The sequence below is a fragment of the Lynx rufus genome, unplaced genomic scaffold, assembly GCF_022079265.1.
Source record: "Lynx rufus isolate CCGP_SWC_20201006 ecotype Redwood Valley unplaced genomic scaffold, mLynRuf1.p SCAF_3, whole genome shotgun sequence".
Classification (NCBI taxonomy): domain Eukaryota; kingdom Metazoa; phylum Chordata; class Mammalia; order Carnivora; family Felidae; genus Lynx; species Lynx rufus.
In genome coordinates, this window is record NW_025814845.1 from 182110 (window position 1) to 198516 (window position 16407).

Below are 16407 nucleotides of genomic sequence, written 5' to 3' on the forward strand. Positions count from 1 at the left end.
CCTGATGCGGTCCCCCCACTCCCAGCTCCTTCAGGGAACCGGTTATTACCAGCTCACACCCCGGGAGTGATGGTCAGCCTCCTTGCCATTTTGGGAAAGAGCGAGGCTCGGGCTTTCGCGCGGCCGCCTTCCCCAGGGTGGAGGGTGTGGCCACGAAGAGGCGCCCGGTACGCTCTTCTGGGGTGATTGCCCTGCACCACGTAGAACGAAGCCAGAGCAGCCTCTATAACCTGTTCGGGTTATTCCGGTGTTAATATTTCCACCTAGTCCAATGGTGGCGTTAGGAATCATAAAAACAGTAGATGCCAAGTGAGAAACAGCAGTACAGGGACCGTGGGACCGTGACTAACCGTCTTCCACCCCACTCGTCCTCTGCCTCCACCTGGGGAAATCACGTTCGCTCCGGCCTCCCCTCTGCCGTCCCCCCACCGCCGCCCCCCTGCCAGCTACAGAGATGGACGGGACCCGGCCCCCCTGCCTTGTGAGGATTTGCAGGGTGATCGCCCTGCTCCCCTGGGGACGTCGGGCGGCACGGCTGGGTCTCTGCTCCCCCCACTCAGCACCCCAGAAAGCCTGGGAGCACGCACTGGCCCCGGACTCTCCGTGGTGCCGTCCCGAGCCCCCGGTGTGCGCGGGAGGCCCCACCACACCCTCTGCTTCTCCTGAGGACCCCGCGTGCGGGCGTGCTCCCCTGACCACCCTCCCTTCAGCGGAAACACCTCTGCTCCGTTCTTCCCCCAGGCAGGAGAGAAACACTACCACCCCTTGTGTGCGCTATGTGTCAGGTGTGGCCGGATGTTTGCGGAAGGCGAGGAGATGTATCTTCAAGGTGAGCACACGACCGTGCCGCCCGGTCCCCTGGGGCCGGGGATTGCTGGCGGGTCACCTGCGGTAGCTGGAGTGCTGCTTGGGAAGCCGGCCACGCAACCCGGGGCTGGGGGAGCAGAGCCCGAGCGGGCTTGCCCGGGCGACGCGGTGGGATGGCGGGCAGCGTGCGGGAGGCACCCGTGGGACCTGGTGATGGCCGGGACATGGGGGCGGGGTGCCCAGGGCTGCTCAGACCTTCCCGCAGAGGATGGGCCCCTTCTCTGCGGCCACCATTTCTTCTCAATGCTCCCTCTGTGTCCAGCGTCCCTGGAGGGGAGCAGAGCGGGGCTGGGCGGACGGCAGGGCCACACACGGGCTGTTCCATGACCTCACGCGGTGGTCATCCCGGGGCGGTGTGTCAGACAGGCCTGCCTTTCTGAGCCGGACCTCGTGGGCTGATGTCAGCTGGGACGGCCTCGTCCCCAGCGTCCCCTCTTGTTCCTCAAGTCGCTGCTTGAGAGTCCGTGAAAGGGGTCCTTTGCGCCGCCCCCACCCCACCCCCTGCTGCTCAGATGTCTGGGCGGGAGGGGCCCCTTGCCCCGGGCACCACCCCTGCTGTAAATAGTGCCTTCAGGCCTGCCCGACACCAAGCATGGGGACACGAGCTCGCCATCAAGGGGGCCCCAGTGTCAGGGAATAAAGATGCTCGTCATGGCTCTGGGCTGAGGCCGGCGCCCCGTGTCTAAAGCGGGCCCTCCCATGACTTTCTGTGGGATCTTGGAACCAGTCCCACCCCTCTCCCAGCTTCAGATTTCCTGGTCGGTGTGACAAGGGGTCAAAACCCAGGTTAGAGCTTTTCAGTGGTACACTGTGGAACCCCGGAGTCCCGTGGCCAGGGGGCCCTTGGGAGGCCCGGCCCCCACCCTGCCTGGTCCGCCTGGATGTTGGGGCGCCATGAAGGCATTGACAGGTGAATCCTGTACAGCCGAAGCTGTGAGAGGCAGGGGGCCCGGTGAGCCCTGCAGCCTTCGAGGATGGTGAGACAGGCCACCCCCTCCCCACTGCCACCAGCACCCCTACCGTGGGCAACACCTTCCCGATAAATATGACGGAGGGGCTGTTGACCCCCAGGAATTGTTGGGGAGACCCGGATGAAAATAATAACGAGATGCTATTTCCCCCCATTCGATTGACAATCGAAGGGCACACCCACGTGGTGAGGAACCTGGCTGGTGACGCAGGAATTGGGAAATTGCCTTAAAAATGCCCACACCCTTTGAGCCGAGACTTCACTTCTTGGAGTCCTCAAGTAGGAGGGACGTGCTAGGACTTGGGTGCTGTGGACCCCCTCCCCCGCAACGGACTTAGAGAGAAAACCCCACATCCCACGGCCAGGGACAGATCCATCCTCTTTCCACGTGGTAGAATGCCACGCAGCCCTTAAGGGTCACGCTTCTGCTGTTTAAGTGTATGAGGAAATGTGCAGGACTCGAAAACAAAGCTCCCAAGACATAAAAATACGTACGTACAACATGATCCACATTCTACGACCAACGCACGTGTGTGCCCGAAGGCTGCCCGGCCAGAAGTGGCTCGGAGATTATAGACGGTTTTCATTTTCTTACTTATATTTTGTTGGAGTTCTTTAATTTTTTTAAATTTTTTTAATGTTTGTTTATTTTTGAGAGAGAGAGAGAGAGAGAGAGGGAGGGAGCATGAATGGGGGAAGGACAGAGAGAGAGAGAGAGAGAGAGAGAGGGAGGGAGCATGAACGGGGGAAGGACAGAGAGAGAGAGACACACACACAGAATCCGAAGCAGCTCCAGGCTCTGAGTTGTCAGCACAGAGTCTAACGTGGGGCTTGAACTCATGAACCGTGAGATCATCACCTGAGCCGAAGTCAGATACTTAACTGACTGAGCCACCCCGCCACCTTATTAATTGTTAATAAGGGCCATCAATTACTCATCTATGACTTTTGTCATCAAAAACGGTTGTCAAAAATGACTGTTTTACACACACGCGCGCACACACACACACACACGCACAATTAAATCGTGGTCTCCCCAGGAGCTCCAGGCCCATGCAGATGTTTTCCAGGGAGGGACAGTGATAAGTTCCACCCCCAGGCGTTAGCTCCTGTGACCTGGGAGGCTTTGCAAGCAGGAGATAGGATGTAGTGCTTTCCTTCACATGCACCTGTCAGCCCCATGAGGTGCCAGGCTCTGTGTGCCTGGTCTCTGGAGTGCAAGAGACACCGCCCCCTCCTGGCTGGGGCACAAACCCACACACAGAGCCACAGGGAGAGGGAGCAGGGGGTCGGGCTGAGGTCCAGGGGGGCCCCCTCAGGGAGAGCAAGTGCTCCGGGCCCTGGAAGGAGGGCTGACCTGTGCCGGGAGTCCCAGGGGAGCGCCGCGGACGTATAGGCGGCCTCCGACTCTCCGCACGGCCCCTGCATCGCGGGAAGGGACACTGAGCGCTTCCTCTTGGGTCTGTCCGCAGGTTCCTCCATCTGGCACCCGGCGTGCCGCCAAGCAGCCAGAACTGAAGACAAAAACAAGGTTGGTGGAATTTACGATCTGCTCCCGTGCGTTCGTCAGCGCCGTGTGCGGTCACCCGCTTCTGTAGACTCACCGGCTGGTCACACCCGCCCACGGGCCAGGCAGCGCGAGGCCTGGGGGTGCTGAGGTGCGCCGGGTGGATCCACCGAGGGGCTGGTGCGAGGTGGGGCACGCACGGGCATCCCGGGGCCTCCCAGCGCTGGCCCGCTGACCTCCCCACGGGTCCCGTGGACTCGAGGGCCGCAAAAGCTTGGGGACAGCTCTGACGTTAGCAGGTCTCCAAATAGTCTCCAGACTGCCCACACTTATGGCACCAGCTGCAAGTTTGAGGGGCCCCAAACTGCCCTCGGTCTCAGTCGTTCGTTGGAAAGACTCACAGACACGCTGAAGGCTATCCTCGTCACGGTTACGGTTTATTGCGCGAGAAATCAGCCAGAGAAAGAGGGCGCGGGGCAGGGTCCGGGAGGGGTCCAGCCCCAGAGCCGCTCCTCTCCCGCGGAGACAGGACGTGGCACCCCCGGGCCCGCGCGTGACCGCACGCACCGGGTATTACCAACCAGGGAAGCTGTGTGTCCAGAGATCTTACCGGGGCTCCACTGACTGACTGACTGACTGATTGCCACATGGTTGATTTCACCCCAGATCACACGGTGTCTCTCTGGTGCCGGCCCCACCCTAAGCCTGTTGGGTGAGGGTGACCCCCTCCCCGAGCAGACAGTCTATCAGGTGGACACAGATCACCCCTCAGGGTCGAGGGCGCAGGCCAGGCCTCTCTCTGGACAAGGCAAATCCCTCGCTGCCCAGAGGCCCAGCTGGGCGCCGGGCACAAAGTCGTCGCAGTGAGGAAGAAGGGTTGCCCTCTTGGGACCGAGTTCTAGGGAGAGACGGAAATTGACGCCCAAACGAGCGATGATGCAACAGAGGCTGGTGTCGGGGGCAGGACGGATGGTCAGGGAGGGCCTCGGGAGGACATGGGGTGGGAGCTAGGCCTGCGGGGATGAGCCGGGGCGGCCCTGGCGGGAGGGAGCGGGGAGGGCTGCCGGTGGGCGGGCAGAGTCCCCTCGCCCTTAGCCCTGCAGCGAGGGCGGGGCTCAACCGGCAAGCCCCAGCTGGGCCCATCTGTGGGACTAGAAGGTTTTTGGAATTTCCGTGAGGCTGGATGGAGAGCCTATGGGCTCAGGCCGCTGAGGTTCACAGGGCTGTTGGCTGGCGGAGGAGACGCTCCTACGGGCCCCCGCAGGATGGGTGGGCTCCCCCAGGTCGGCTGTCGCTTGCCAAGCCTGTTCCGAAAGACCCCAGCAGAGGGAAGTGCTCCCGTATCCTGTAGAAACGGAGTCTGGTGGGTTCGGAGGCCCCTGCTTCTCAGTCACTCGCTCACGGTGCCGCCTCTTTGGTTTGTCGTTCATTCAGCAGAGCTTTACCCAGCGTCTGGTTGTGCCGAGCCCTGTTCTTGGCCCGGGGCCCAGAGGTGACCAAGTCCTGCCCCAGCGTGCTGGGGATACAGGGGGAATGGGTGGGCACACGGGGACGCCCAGCCTGTCACCGGGACACGAGGGCAGGGGGCCCTGGGCCGGGGCAGGAGGGGAGGAGAGGCGCCTCCTCTCGCGTCCCCAAGCCTCCCCTAACCCGTGACAGCCTCGCATGGTTGCTCCGTGGACGCCAGGCCGGCCCGAGGGAACTGCGCCTCTGAGCTCTCCTCTTCCGGCCTGACACTTCCTTCCACCTGCCAGCTCGTTCCTCCCAATTTTAAAGTAGTGCCAGTTGCTTTTCTCAGAGTTGTCAAAGTGTCTACACAGGGCTCTGGTTTAATTCGGGTTCAGATGGTCGCCTTTGATGGCCACAGAGAGGTCCACTCAGCATTAAGCGCTGGTGGGCACAGACCTCCATATGGCCACTGGTCCGGCCTCGGGCCTGGGGGGTGGGGAGAGGCAGGGGGCCCGGCCCTGGGTACAGGGAGCCACAGGAGTGGAGGGCGGGGTCTTGTCCCCTTGGGGAGGGCAGGTCTGTGGCCGCTGGACCCTGGCTTGGGCCACTGCCCATGTCTGCTGAGACTCAGGAGGCCGAGGGACTGACGACCGTGCAGAGGGAAGCAAGGGGCAGGGGAGCCCGACAGCCTGGGAAGAGACCCCGGGGGCTTCAGCGGCCAGGCTCACTGTCCCCTGTCACCCTTCCGGCTAGATTCCCAGACTGTAGCCCCAACTAGAGAACACTGGGATTTGGGCTGCGAGCCGCCCGCCTGGCCTGCCCCCTGCCCCTCAATCTCGGGGACTGAAGCTACTGTGCCCTGGGGGTCCCCCCCCCCACTGCCAGGGGTGAGGTGCAGAGGTTGTGAAGGATGGTGCCCCTCCCCAGGCCCTGCGCCGGGGGACTGTGTGCAGGTGAGGAAGGGGGACAGGCCCACATGACGGCGGTCCTCCCAGCTACAGGGACACAGAGCCGTGGAGACTGTGGCTTCCTGTGGCTGCTGTAATGAATTACCGCAAATTTAGTGGCTGGAAGGAGCACAGATGTATCCCCTCCCTCGGGGGCCGGAGACTGAGGACGGGCCAGCAGGGCTGTGCTCCCTCTGGAGGCTCCAGGGAGAGCCCCTCCTCATTCGTTGCCACATCTGGAGCCTCTGGGGTTGGCTTCCGGCCCCACGTCCTTCAGACCCCGCTTTCGTCGCCACGTGGGCCCCGGCTCCCCAGCCTCCTTCAAACGACCCTGAGACCCCAGGGAGCCCACCTCCCAACTCGAGCTCCTTACTCCCATCGGCAGAGACCCTTTGGTCACACGTGGGCATCCTCATGGATGTTACTCTGCTCCCACAGTGACAGGATATGCCCGGTTGGTCTCATTGACGGTCAGGGTCACAGTAAGTGGCGGGCACGCCCCACTGTGCACCACATCCTCTCACATCATACAGCCCACGATTCCCTCCATAACCCACCCCCGTGCCACCCCGGGCACATCCCTGCCCTCACAGAGCCAGCGTCCCTGACCCGGAAGTGACCGCGGGGTCCTGTCTGCGGGACTCCTCCCCGAATCCCAACCCAGAGGCCTATCGGAGGGACCTGGCGGAGGGACCCCACGTGCCAAGAGGCCTCCAGGCCCGTCTCCGGAGCGTGACCGGGTTAGAATGGGGGACCCGGGCCAGCCCGCTCAAGGACAGGTCGGGTGGCCAGCCCTGCTCGTGGCCTCTGGACCCGGCTGCGAGGCTGGCCTCGGGGCCTGCGGGGAGCCCAGCTCCCTCTGCTCTCAGCCCAGGGGTCCGCCCGTGATGACCGCAGCCGCCGGCCCGAGGAAGGGAGGCCCTCTGAACAGTGGACGGGGAGAAGGAGAGGGGGCAGCCGGAGCTGGCTTCCTGGGCTGTGTCTCCACAGACGCCCTGGGGACATCTGGGGCCGAGGCCGTCCCATGAGGACAGCTGTTCCCCCGGTGCTGCGCCCTGGGGCTGGCACGGCTCGGGGCCCGCCCCTCTGTGTCCTGGGACGGCATCCAGGCCCCGGCCGTGCCCTGCTTGCCCCTCACTTCACCCTCCCTCGCTCCAGCCCCTCAGAGCCTCGTCTGTCTCGCCTGAGAAATGAGAATAGACCCGGGCGGGGCGGGGCGGTGAGCGCCCGGGTGACAGGAAGGCAGAGCCCTACGTGTCCTGTGTTGCTTCCTGCAAGCTGGTCGGGGAGTACGAGCCAGCAGCCCTGGCCAGCGTTGGGTCAGCGTGGCGGAGCCAGCCCCGGAGACACACAGCGGAGGTGGTGTGGGCCTCGCTGAGTCTCTGGTGGGGGGTGACCCAGACAAGAGGCACCCGCCAGGAACTGACCAGCAGCCCCGTCATTTACCAAGGGCCCGCCCCTGCCAGGCTCCGGGACCCGTAGGACCAGCTGGGTCCCGGCCTCCCAGTTGCTCTCCAGCAAGAGAGGCCGGCCCTGGGGTCCCTGCAGGGACGGGCGAGGAGGCAGAGGATACTGTGTCCTCCCTGACCGCATACCCCGGGGGCACGGCCGCTCCCCAGCACAAGGATGGCCCCTGGGTGTCTGCTGAGGGCGCTCAAGGAAAGCCTTCCGGAAGGCGCTGGCCCTGACCGCCCATCCCCGGCACGTCCTTGGTCATTGGGTCAGTCAACACACAGCCGGCCCGTGAGTGCCCGTCGGCTGGGTGGCGGAACACAGACGCGGAGAAGACTGGCGGCCTCCCTGCCCTGGAGGCACGTGTGGGATGAGGGGGCTCCCGCAGGGTGCCCCCCGGGCGACGGGGAGGGGCGGCCCCCCCTGGATGGGCCTAGGCGGCAGGGTGGGGGAGAGGATGTCTTCCTGGAGCCGAGCCTTGGCAGGTGGTGCGGGAGGTGGGTCTCGGGGCCTGTGCCTGGGGGGCCGGGGGTCTGCGGGGCACTGAGACTGAGGGATTGTTCTAGAGCCTGGCCGAGGGTGGCCCCAGGCCTGCCAAGTAGCTGGAGGAGAGCTCCAGGGGGCCTGGAGCTGGGGCCCAGCGGCCCTGGGAGACAGGGCAGGCCCGGAGGGGAGGGGGCGGCCCCACGCCCGGTCCTGGAGGAAGCCGTACCCAGGAGCGTGGAGGGGGCGGCCGGCGCTGATGAGCGGGCGAGCGGGCGCCTCACCGAAGAGGTGAGCCCCGGCATCACGCCCCCTGCCTCTTCTCTTTCCTCCCAGATGCAGAAGTAGGCTTGCAGTCAGGTTTACCCGGGCACCACCCCCTGTGCCTTGCAGGTTTGTCCCTCCCACTGCCGTGGTGGCCTCGCATCTGCTCCTGGTGTTGTCCTGTCCTTGCTGCTGTCCTGCCGACAGTGTAGGAGGCGCTGGGCATCCTCCAGCTGGGAGGGCAGGGCTCCACGGCCCGTGCCAGTGTCCTGGGGCCGCTGTGTACAATGGTGCAGGCTGGACCCTCAGCCGGCAGGGATTTATTCTCTCCCGGTCCTGGAGGCTGGGAGTCCTGGCCCAAAATGTGGGCTGGTTGGTTCCCTCTGAGGCCTCCTCCTTGGCGTGTAGACGGCGGTCTTCTCCCTGTGTCCTCACGTGGTCGTCTCCTGTGTGCATCTGTGTCCTGATATCCTCCTCTTGTAGGGACACCAGGCCCACCCTAGTGACCTCATTTTACCTTAATTACATCTTTAAGTGCCCCGTCTCCAAACATGGTCACACTCTGGGGTGCCAGGGGTTAGGGCTTGAACATGCGAGTTTTGAGAGATATAATTCAGCCTGTGATGTGGCCCCTCCCAGGGCCACTGCAGCAGGCGTGGGCCACCGAGAGGGATAGAGACGAGGTAGGAGGCAGCCAGCCGGAGCTGTCAGGAGGCAGGGGGAGGCCAGGCAGGGGTGGTCCAGGCAGGGGTGGAAGCTGGACCAGGAGGGGCGAGCATGTCCTACCGGTGGGGTTGGACGGACGCCGGTATGAGTGATGGGAGCCGGGGAAGAAGGGTGTCCACGCAGGGTTGGGCGGGCCTGGCGTGCGGAACAGAGGAGGGGCCTGGGGAAACTGTTGCCTCCGGGGAAGCAGGAGATGTGGCCGAGGAGGGAGGAGGGGCAGGGGTGGGCACTCGGGGAGCAGGTCACAGATGCGGTGGCCGCAGAGTCTGACAGCAGAGGACCGGGCTGGTAGACCGAGCTAAACACGCCCCCCACCCCTGTAACCTAGCGCAGAATCCCTTGCTCTCGTCCTCTGAAAAACAGATAATTTCCTTGCGTGAAGCCGGGTGATCATCGGAGCGTTTCCAGCGGCACGGAGAACGTGCTGGTCGGCTCGGAGTTGGCGTCACCTGCCGCGTCTGTCTGATTATAGCTTTCCAGCCGCTCATTCAAGCCCACGTGTTTATTTTAAGAACTCTTTCAATCTGAAAAAAAAAAATGTCGTTACTGGCATTTCTGTCGGAGTGTGACCTGTGATAATTGCATCTGGAAGGTTCTGGAATCAACATATTCTGCTTTCAGTCTCCTCCTGTCGCCTTCCTTTCCAGGAAACCAGGAGCTCCTCAGAGAGCATCATTTCTGTACCTGCTTCCAGCACCTCGGGGTCTCCGAGCCGCGTGATCTATGTGAGTTGGAGAGTGGGGAGGCCCGTGGTGGGAGGGTCCGGACCTGGGTCATGGCCAGGGGTGCCCTTGGGGGCCGGGGCGTCCTCAGGTGCTGGGGTGCAGAGCCGGGGCTCTCGCCGCGGCCGTGGGGTGCAGACTGGTGCAGACTTCGTGAGGTTAACTCCGAGCTTTCGGTGAGGACCATCACGTGACCCCGCAGCTCCTGGGTGACGTGGTGGTGGTGCCCAAAGAGATGTGCTCACAACTGTTGTCCATAATGGTGTCAGCTCAACACCGCCTCCCTGTCCTGCAGCTAAGGCTTGCCCGAAAAAGTGACACTCGGCACACAGGGGACCGGGCTGGTGTCACCAATAGGCGTGCAGATCTGCACCTGCTACCTGGGAAGCGTTTCTAACGTGCTCCTCCGAGAGGCCTGTGAAGGATAATCTATGTTATGCGGTCCCGTTTTCATGAAAGAGTGTACGTGTGTATGCGTGTGTGTGCGCATATGGGTATATATGTGTACAAATGTATGTGTGTTTACATACGTGTATGTGTGCATATGGGTATATGTGTGTATGGGTGTGCATATGTGTATGCATATGGGTATATCTCTGTACAGATGTGTATATACATGTATAAATGTATGTGTCTACATATGTGCATGTGTGCATATGGCTACATATGTGTATGGGTGTATGTATGTGTGTGCATATGGGTATATGTATGTACAGATGTGTGTGGGCGTGCACATATGAGGATATACATGTGTAAATGTATGTGTTTACATATGTGTATGTGTGTATGGATATATATGTGTATGGGTGTGCATATGCGTGTGCATATGGGTATATGTGTGTACAGATGTATGTGTGTTTACATACGTGTGTGTGCATATGGGTATATGTGTGTATGGGTGTGCATATGTGTGTGCATATGTGTGTGCATATGGGTATATCTCTGTACAGATGTGTATATACATGTATAAGTGTATGTGTTTACGTATGTGCATGAGTGCATATGGCTACATATGTGTGTGGGTGTTTGTGTGTATGTGTGTGTACATGGGTATATGTGTGTACAAATGTATGTGTGTTTACATACGTGTGTGTGTGCATATGGGTATATGTGTGTACAGATGTGTGTGGGCGTGCACATATGGGGATATACATGTGTAAATGTATGTGTTTACATATGTGTATGTGTGTATGGATATATATGTGTATGGGTGTGCATATGGGTAGCTGTGCGTGCAGGTGTGTGTGGTATGTGCATATATGTGTGTATGCACGCACATGGGTATACACATGTGTAAATGTATATGTTTACATGTGTGTGTGCATGTGGTGTATGTGTATATAGGTATATTGTGTGTGCACAGATTTATATGTACATGTGCATATGGGTATATGTATGTGAAAATATGGATTTGGCAGGACCTAACCCAGCCCATAGTGCATCGCTGTCATTAAAAATAGTAATCGTGATAGTATCTTTTTAAATGTTTATTTTTGAGAGAGAGAGAGAGAGACAGAGAGAGAGACAGAGCAGAGAGAGAGGGAGACACAGAATCCGAAGTAGGCTCCAGGCTCCGAGCCGTCGGCACAGAGCCTGACGCGGGGCTCGAACCCACGAACCGTGAGATCGTGACCTGAGCCCGAGTCGGACGCTCAGCTGACTGAGCCACCCAGACGCCCCAAACACGAACCACTCTTTTAAACACACTGGCGTTTGTGAAAGACCAGGTATTGTTGTGACCGTGCAGTGAGCAGAGACACTGGTCACCGTTGTCACAACTACTTGCAAGGCTCCGCGACCGTCCACGGTGGCGCTTACTGGGTGTGCCTTCGACTGAAGCAGACGGGCCTCAGGCCGGAGCACCCTGGCCGTCCCTCCCCCATTAGCGTGGTGTCCGCTCCCAGTTGGCGCACATCCTCGACCTCCCTCACCGAGGAGGCGTGAGTCCTGCGAGACGAGCCCTTCCTATCTCGGGGCTCTGCCTTGCTTTTGCTTTCGTGTCTTTCCTGGCATCTGCTGTTGCCCTACTGTGCGCCCGACCCCGTGCTTGCTGCCGGACCTCGGGAGGGTGGCCCTGGTCCCCGTGGCGGCTCGGTGTGCTTGGAAGGACGCCAGCAGTCCGGCAGCTCACCGGTGCGAGGGGAAAGATGAATACCATCGTCACCCGCCAGTGCCCTTGTGGCCACTGTTAATATTTTGGAGCACGCCCCGTGGGTCTCTGGGTCCCTTTTCTCTCTGTGTATTTTCTTTTAACCACAGTGAGGTCACACTGAATATTTGTTGCAGCCTCTGTTCACCATGGCAGTAAGTCAGTAACTAGGCATAGCGTAACATCAGCATTATTGCGTTATGACGTATTATTATCGACAGCGCATCGTAAGTATGATGTCCTGTGTGGCCGTATATTGTTATTGTTTATTATGCCGGGTGGCGTGTGGGAGAGAGAAAGGCGCAGGGAAACCACATGAACCTGTACACACGCCCCAGTGGCCCTCCGCCAGTCAGAGAGCCTGTTGTCACGGCGACCGCCGAAGGCTTCGGCGGGGGAGGCAATGGGTCTGTGAGCCCCGCTGGGCGGGACAGATGCCGAAGAGCCAGGCGGAGCCACTTTCCAGGGTGGGAGCGGGCACGAATGGTGCCATCAGGCCGCCTCTGCAGTCCCTGCTGTCAGGGGCTGACCCAGGGCAGGGCCGGCCTCCCTGACCCGGGCACCACGGGGCTGGGACGGCCGCGGGCAGATGCTCTGATCGGGGTGGGATCCCGAGGCAGGGACTGGGAGGGGAGGCACCTGCAGGCCTTGCCCCGCCCCTCACTCCACCACTCCACAAGACGTAGGTGGTGTCCCCATTTTACATGCGGACACGGAGGCCCAGAGCGTCCTCCTGACTTTGGCAAATGCCCCGTGGATTTTAATTCAGTTCTCAAGCACGTCCCAAGGACCTTGCCGTGCTGGGCACGGAGTCAGGGAGAATGACTCCATCATGAATCAGAGAGACTCGTTGGGCCCCCAGGAGCCGCAGGCCCAGACAAGGGGAGACAGACGCGCCCACCAACGTCCGCACCTTGACTTAAAGGAGACAAACACAAACGTGAAACCAGATGGCGGAGGGGAGCAGGGACGGTCTCCCAGACAGGGAGGCCTGGACTGGGTCTGGAAGAACAGCCAGGCAAAAGGGACTGGGATGGGCGTGGCCGAGAGAGAGAGAGAGAGAGAGAGAGCGAGCGAGCACGGGAGCACAAGCTCACAGCAGGTGCCAGGCCCCCGGGCTCTGGATGGCTGGGCAGCCTCGTGGCAGGTAGCATGGCTCTGAGGGGCGGGTCACTAGGACAGGCAGAGGCACAGGGTCCCCTGAGGGACAGCTCAGAAGTTCTGATCAGGGCCCATCCCGACTGCGGACAACAGACTTAGAAATTAAAAAAAAAATTTTAACGTTTATTTATTATTGGGAGACAGAGGGACACAGAGCGTGAGCAGGGGAGGGGCAGAGAGAGGAGGAGACACAGAATCGAAAGCGGGCTCCAGGCTCCGAGCTGTCAGGACAGAGCCCGACGTGGGGCTCGAACTCAAACTGCGAGATCATGACCTGAGCCGAAATCGGTCACCCAACTAACAGAACCACCCAGGTGCCCCCAGACTTAGGATTTGAACTCAGGTCCTCAGAACCCTGCCCAGGCTCCAAAGGGAAGAGTCAGAGATCTGAGACCTCACGCATTCACTCTCTCAACCTGTGTCACAAACGGCAGCACTCACCCCGAGACCACCCACCAGACTCATGAGAGCCCTGGGGTCAGGTGGTCAGGGAAGGCTTCCTAGAGGAGGTGGGCTGGGGCTACTGAACCGGGGGCTGAGCCTGGCATGCGGGGGCACAGGGAGGAGACCCCTCAGGGCCAGCAGGCTGGGAATGTCAGCAGCGCACTTGGGGAACCACAGCGAGGGCTTGCGTCACCCACCCAGAGGGGCTGGAGGGCAGGGCGTCGTCGCTGGGGCTCCAGAGACGCGGCCCTGGCAGGGAAGGGGGCGACGGTGGGGAGCACGGCTCTGGAGTCAGCCTGGTCCTCTTCCCACCCACGCCTCCCTGGCTGTGTGACTCTGGGCGAGCTACCTAACCTCTCTGGGCTCTGGACTCGTCGTCGATGAAGTGCAGCGACCGTGGGTGCCCCCAGCACAGGCTCGCTCTGCGAATCTGGTGAGCCAGTAATAGAAGGCTTAGTCTCGTGCCATCCCGGGCAAGAGCTCGTGGTATCGGCAGCTGCTGTTGGCGACGTTTGTTCGGAGCAAGTGCGGCAGGAAGGCCCCCAGGAGGCTCTTGCTGGGTCCAGATGTGAGCGGTGAGGGCCTGGACCGGAGCCGCCTGGGCTGGAAAGGGACAGCTAGTCGCACGGCGGACAGGAGCGTGGGGCCCGTGCCGGCCCCCGTACGGATGCTACGGGACACCGGGGCCGAGTAGAGGCTTCCCTCCGGGTCTGGGGAGAGCCGAGCCGGTGGGGGCAGCCTGACAGCCACCTTTGCCCACGGCCGGCAACGCCAGGCTGAGACGGATCCCGAGAGGGGAACGCGGTGGGGAGGAGGTGACCCCGTGCGTCGGCTCCAGGACGGGTGGGCACGTGGGCACCTGCAAGGGGAACGTGGGGACCGACACAGATAATCGTCCCCGCCGTGACCGCTGGGAGTCAGGTTGCGTGTTTGCTCCTGCCCAGCTCTAGCACCTGTTTGAGCCCGCCGTGTGCCCCCAGGCAGCCCCCGGAGCCAGGGAGGGGCGGCAGCCGGGGGCAATAGCCTGGGAGCAGTGGGGCGGTGCAGGGGGGAGGCTGGGCCGAGTCACAGGGGAGCAAGGGGCCCGGGGGCCCTCGCCAGCGCAAGCGAGCGTCACCAGTGAGCGCCTGCCATGGGGCGGGGCGCGGTCCTTGCCCCACCTGAGCCCGGGGCCCAGCCGGCCTGTCAGACGCCAGGCACTTTGCTGCCGTATCTCAAGAGCTCAAAATTGCTGCGGGTGCGTGTGTGTGTGTGCATGTGCGTGTGTTTATGGGTGTGTGTGCATGCGTGTGCGCGCGTGTGTGCGTGTAAGGGTGTGTGTCGATGTGTACTGGTTTGGGAGGGTGCCGTCATGTGTGCAAGTATGTGCTGTTGCACGGGAGTGGGTGTGTGCACGTGTGTGTGCGTGTAAGGGTGTGTGTCGATGTGTACTGGTTTGGGAGGGTGCCGTCATGTGTGCAAGTATGTGCTGTTGCACGGGAATGGGTGTGGGTGTGCGGGTGTGTGTGCGTGCATGTGTGCGTGTAAGGGTTGTGTCAATGTGTACTGGTTTGGGAGGGTGCCGTCACGTGTGCAAGTATATACTGTTGCACGGGAGTGGGTGTGGGTGTGTACGTGCGTGTGTGTGCATGTGTGTACGTGCGTGTGTGTGCGTGCGTGTGCGTGTAAGGGTGTGTGTCGATGTGTACTGGTTTGGGAGGGTGCCGTCACGTGTGCAAGTATATACTGTTGCACGGGAGTGGGTGTGTGTGTGGGTGTGTGTGCGCATGTGTGTACGTGCGTGTGTGTGCGTGCGTGTGCGTGCGTGTAAGGGTGTGTGTCGATGTGTACTGGTTTGGGAGGGAGGGTGCCGTCACGTGTGCAAGTATATACTGTTGCACGGGAGTGGGTGTGGGTGTGGGTGTGCGGGTGTGTGTGCATGCATGTGTGCGTGTGCATCCGTGCATGCATGTGCGTGTAAGGGTTGTGTCAATGTGTACTGGTTTGGGAGGGTGCCGTCACGTGTGCAAGTATATACTGTTGCACGGGAGTGGGTGTGGGTGTGTGCGTGCGTGTGTGTGCGTGCGTGCGCGTGTAAGGGTGTGTGTCAATGTGTACTGGTTTGGGAGGGTGCCGTTATGTGTGCAAGTATGTGCTGTTGCACGGGAATGGGTGTGGGTGTGTGTGCGTGCATGTGTGCGTGTGCATCCGTGCATACGTGTGCGTGTAAGGGTGTGTGTCAATGTGTACTGGTTTGGGAGGGTGCTGTTATGTGTGCAAGTATGTGCTATTGCACAGGAGTGGGTGTGTGGGTGTGAGTGTGTGTCCGTGTGCGTGAGTGTGCATGCGTGTGCGTGTAAGGGTGTGTGTCGATGTGTACTGGTTTGGGAGGGTGCCGTCATGTGTGCAAGTATGTGCTGTTGCACGGGAATGGGTGTGGGTGTGCGGGTGTGTGTGCGTGCATGTGTGCGTGTGCATCCGTGCATGCGTGTGCGTGTAAGGGTTGTGTCAATGTGTACTGGTTTGGGAGGGTGCCGTCACGTATGCAAGTATATACTGTTGCACGGGAGTGGGTGTGGGTGTGTGCGTGCGTGTGTGTGCATGTGTGTATGCGTGTGTGCATGTGTGTACGTGCGTGTGTGTGCGTGCGTGTGCGTGTAAGGGTGTGTGTCGATGTGTACTGGTTTGGGAGGGTGCCGTCACATGTGCAAGTATATACTGTTGCACGGGAGTGGGTGTGGGTGTGTGCGTGCGTGTGTGTGCGTTGTGTGCATGTGTGTACGTGCGTGTGTGTGCGTGCGTGTGCGTGTAAGGGTGTGTGTCGATGTGTACTGGTTTGGGAGGGTGCTGTTATGTGCGCAAGTATGTGCTGTTGCACGGGAGTGGGGGTGTGGGTGTGAGTGCGTGTGTGTATGAGCGAGCGTGTGGGCCCGGGTGGCGCGACCGTGCATTGGCGTGGGTGTGGGAGTGAGGGTGACCGGTGCGTCTGCAAGTGTGGTGTGGGAGAGGGTGTGGGTTGTGCAGACGTGTGTGCCAGTGTGTGGCCGGGGGCACGAGCCAGTTGGCGGCTGTGTAGGTGGCCGACTTACACGGTCTTAGACGGGACGTCCTCTGTGCACGCGTGTGGGTGCAGAAGCGTGTACCCCGGTGTTTGCACACTTGCTTGCGTCGCACACCGTGTGCGTATAGACGCGTGCGTGCGTGCGTACGTGTGTTTGGGCGGTGGGCCGAGCCTCACGGTCTGCCGGGCTCCGCACCAGGCAGGTCACGGGCTCCGTGTCTCTGAT

At 61.1% G+C, this 16407-nt stretch overlaps 1 protein-coding gene across 1 annotated transcript in view; it reads left to right on the top strand.

Annotated features, from left to right (window-relative positions):
- The window catches only part of ABLIM2 (actin binding LIM protein family member 2), a 115669-nt gene that overhangs the window by 45960 nt on the left and 53302 nt on the right, over positions 1-16407 (top strand). Inside the window, exons 11-13 of the mRNA XM_047091289.1 lie at positions 742-829; positions 3310-3368; positions 9313-9390. Coding sequence (XP_046947245.1) covers positions 742-829; positions 3310-3368; positions 9313-9390 — 225 coding nt within the window. The remainder of the gene's footprint in view (positions 1-741; positions 830-3309; positions 3369-9312; positions 9391-16407) is intronic.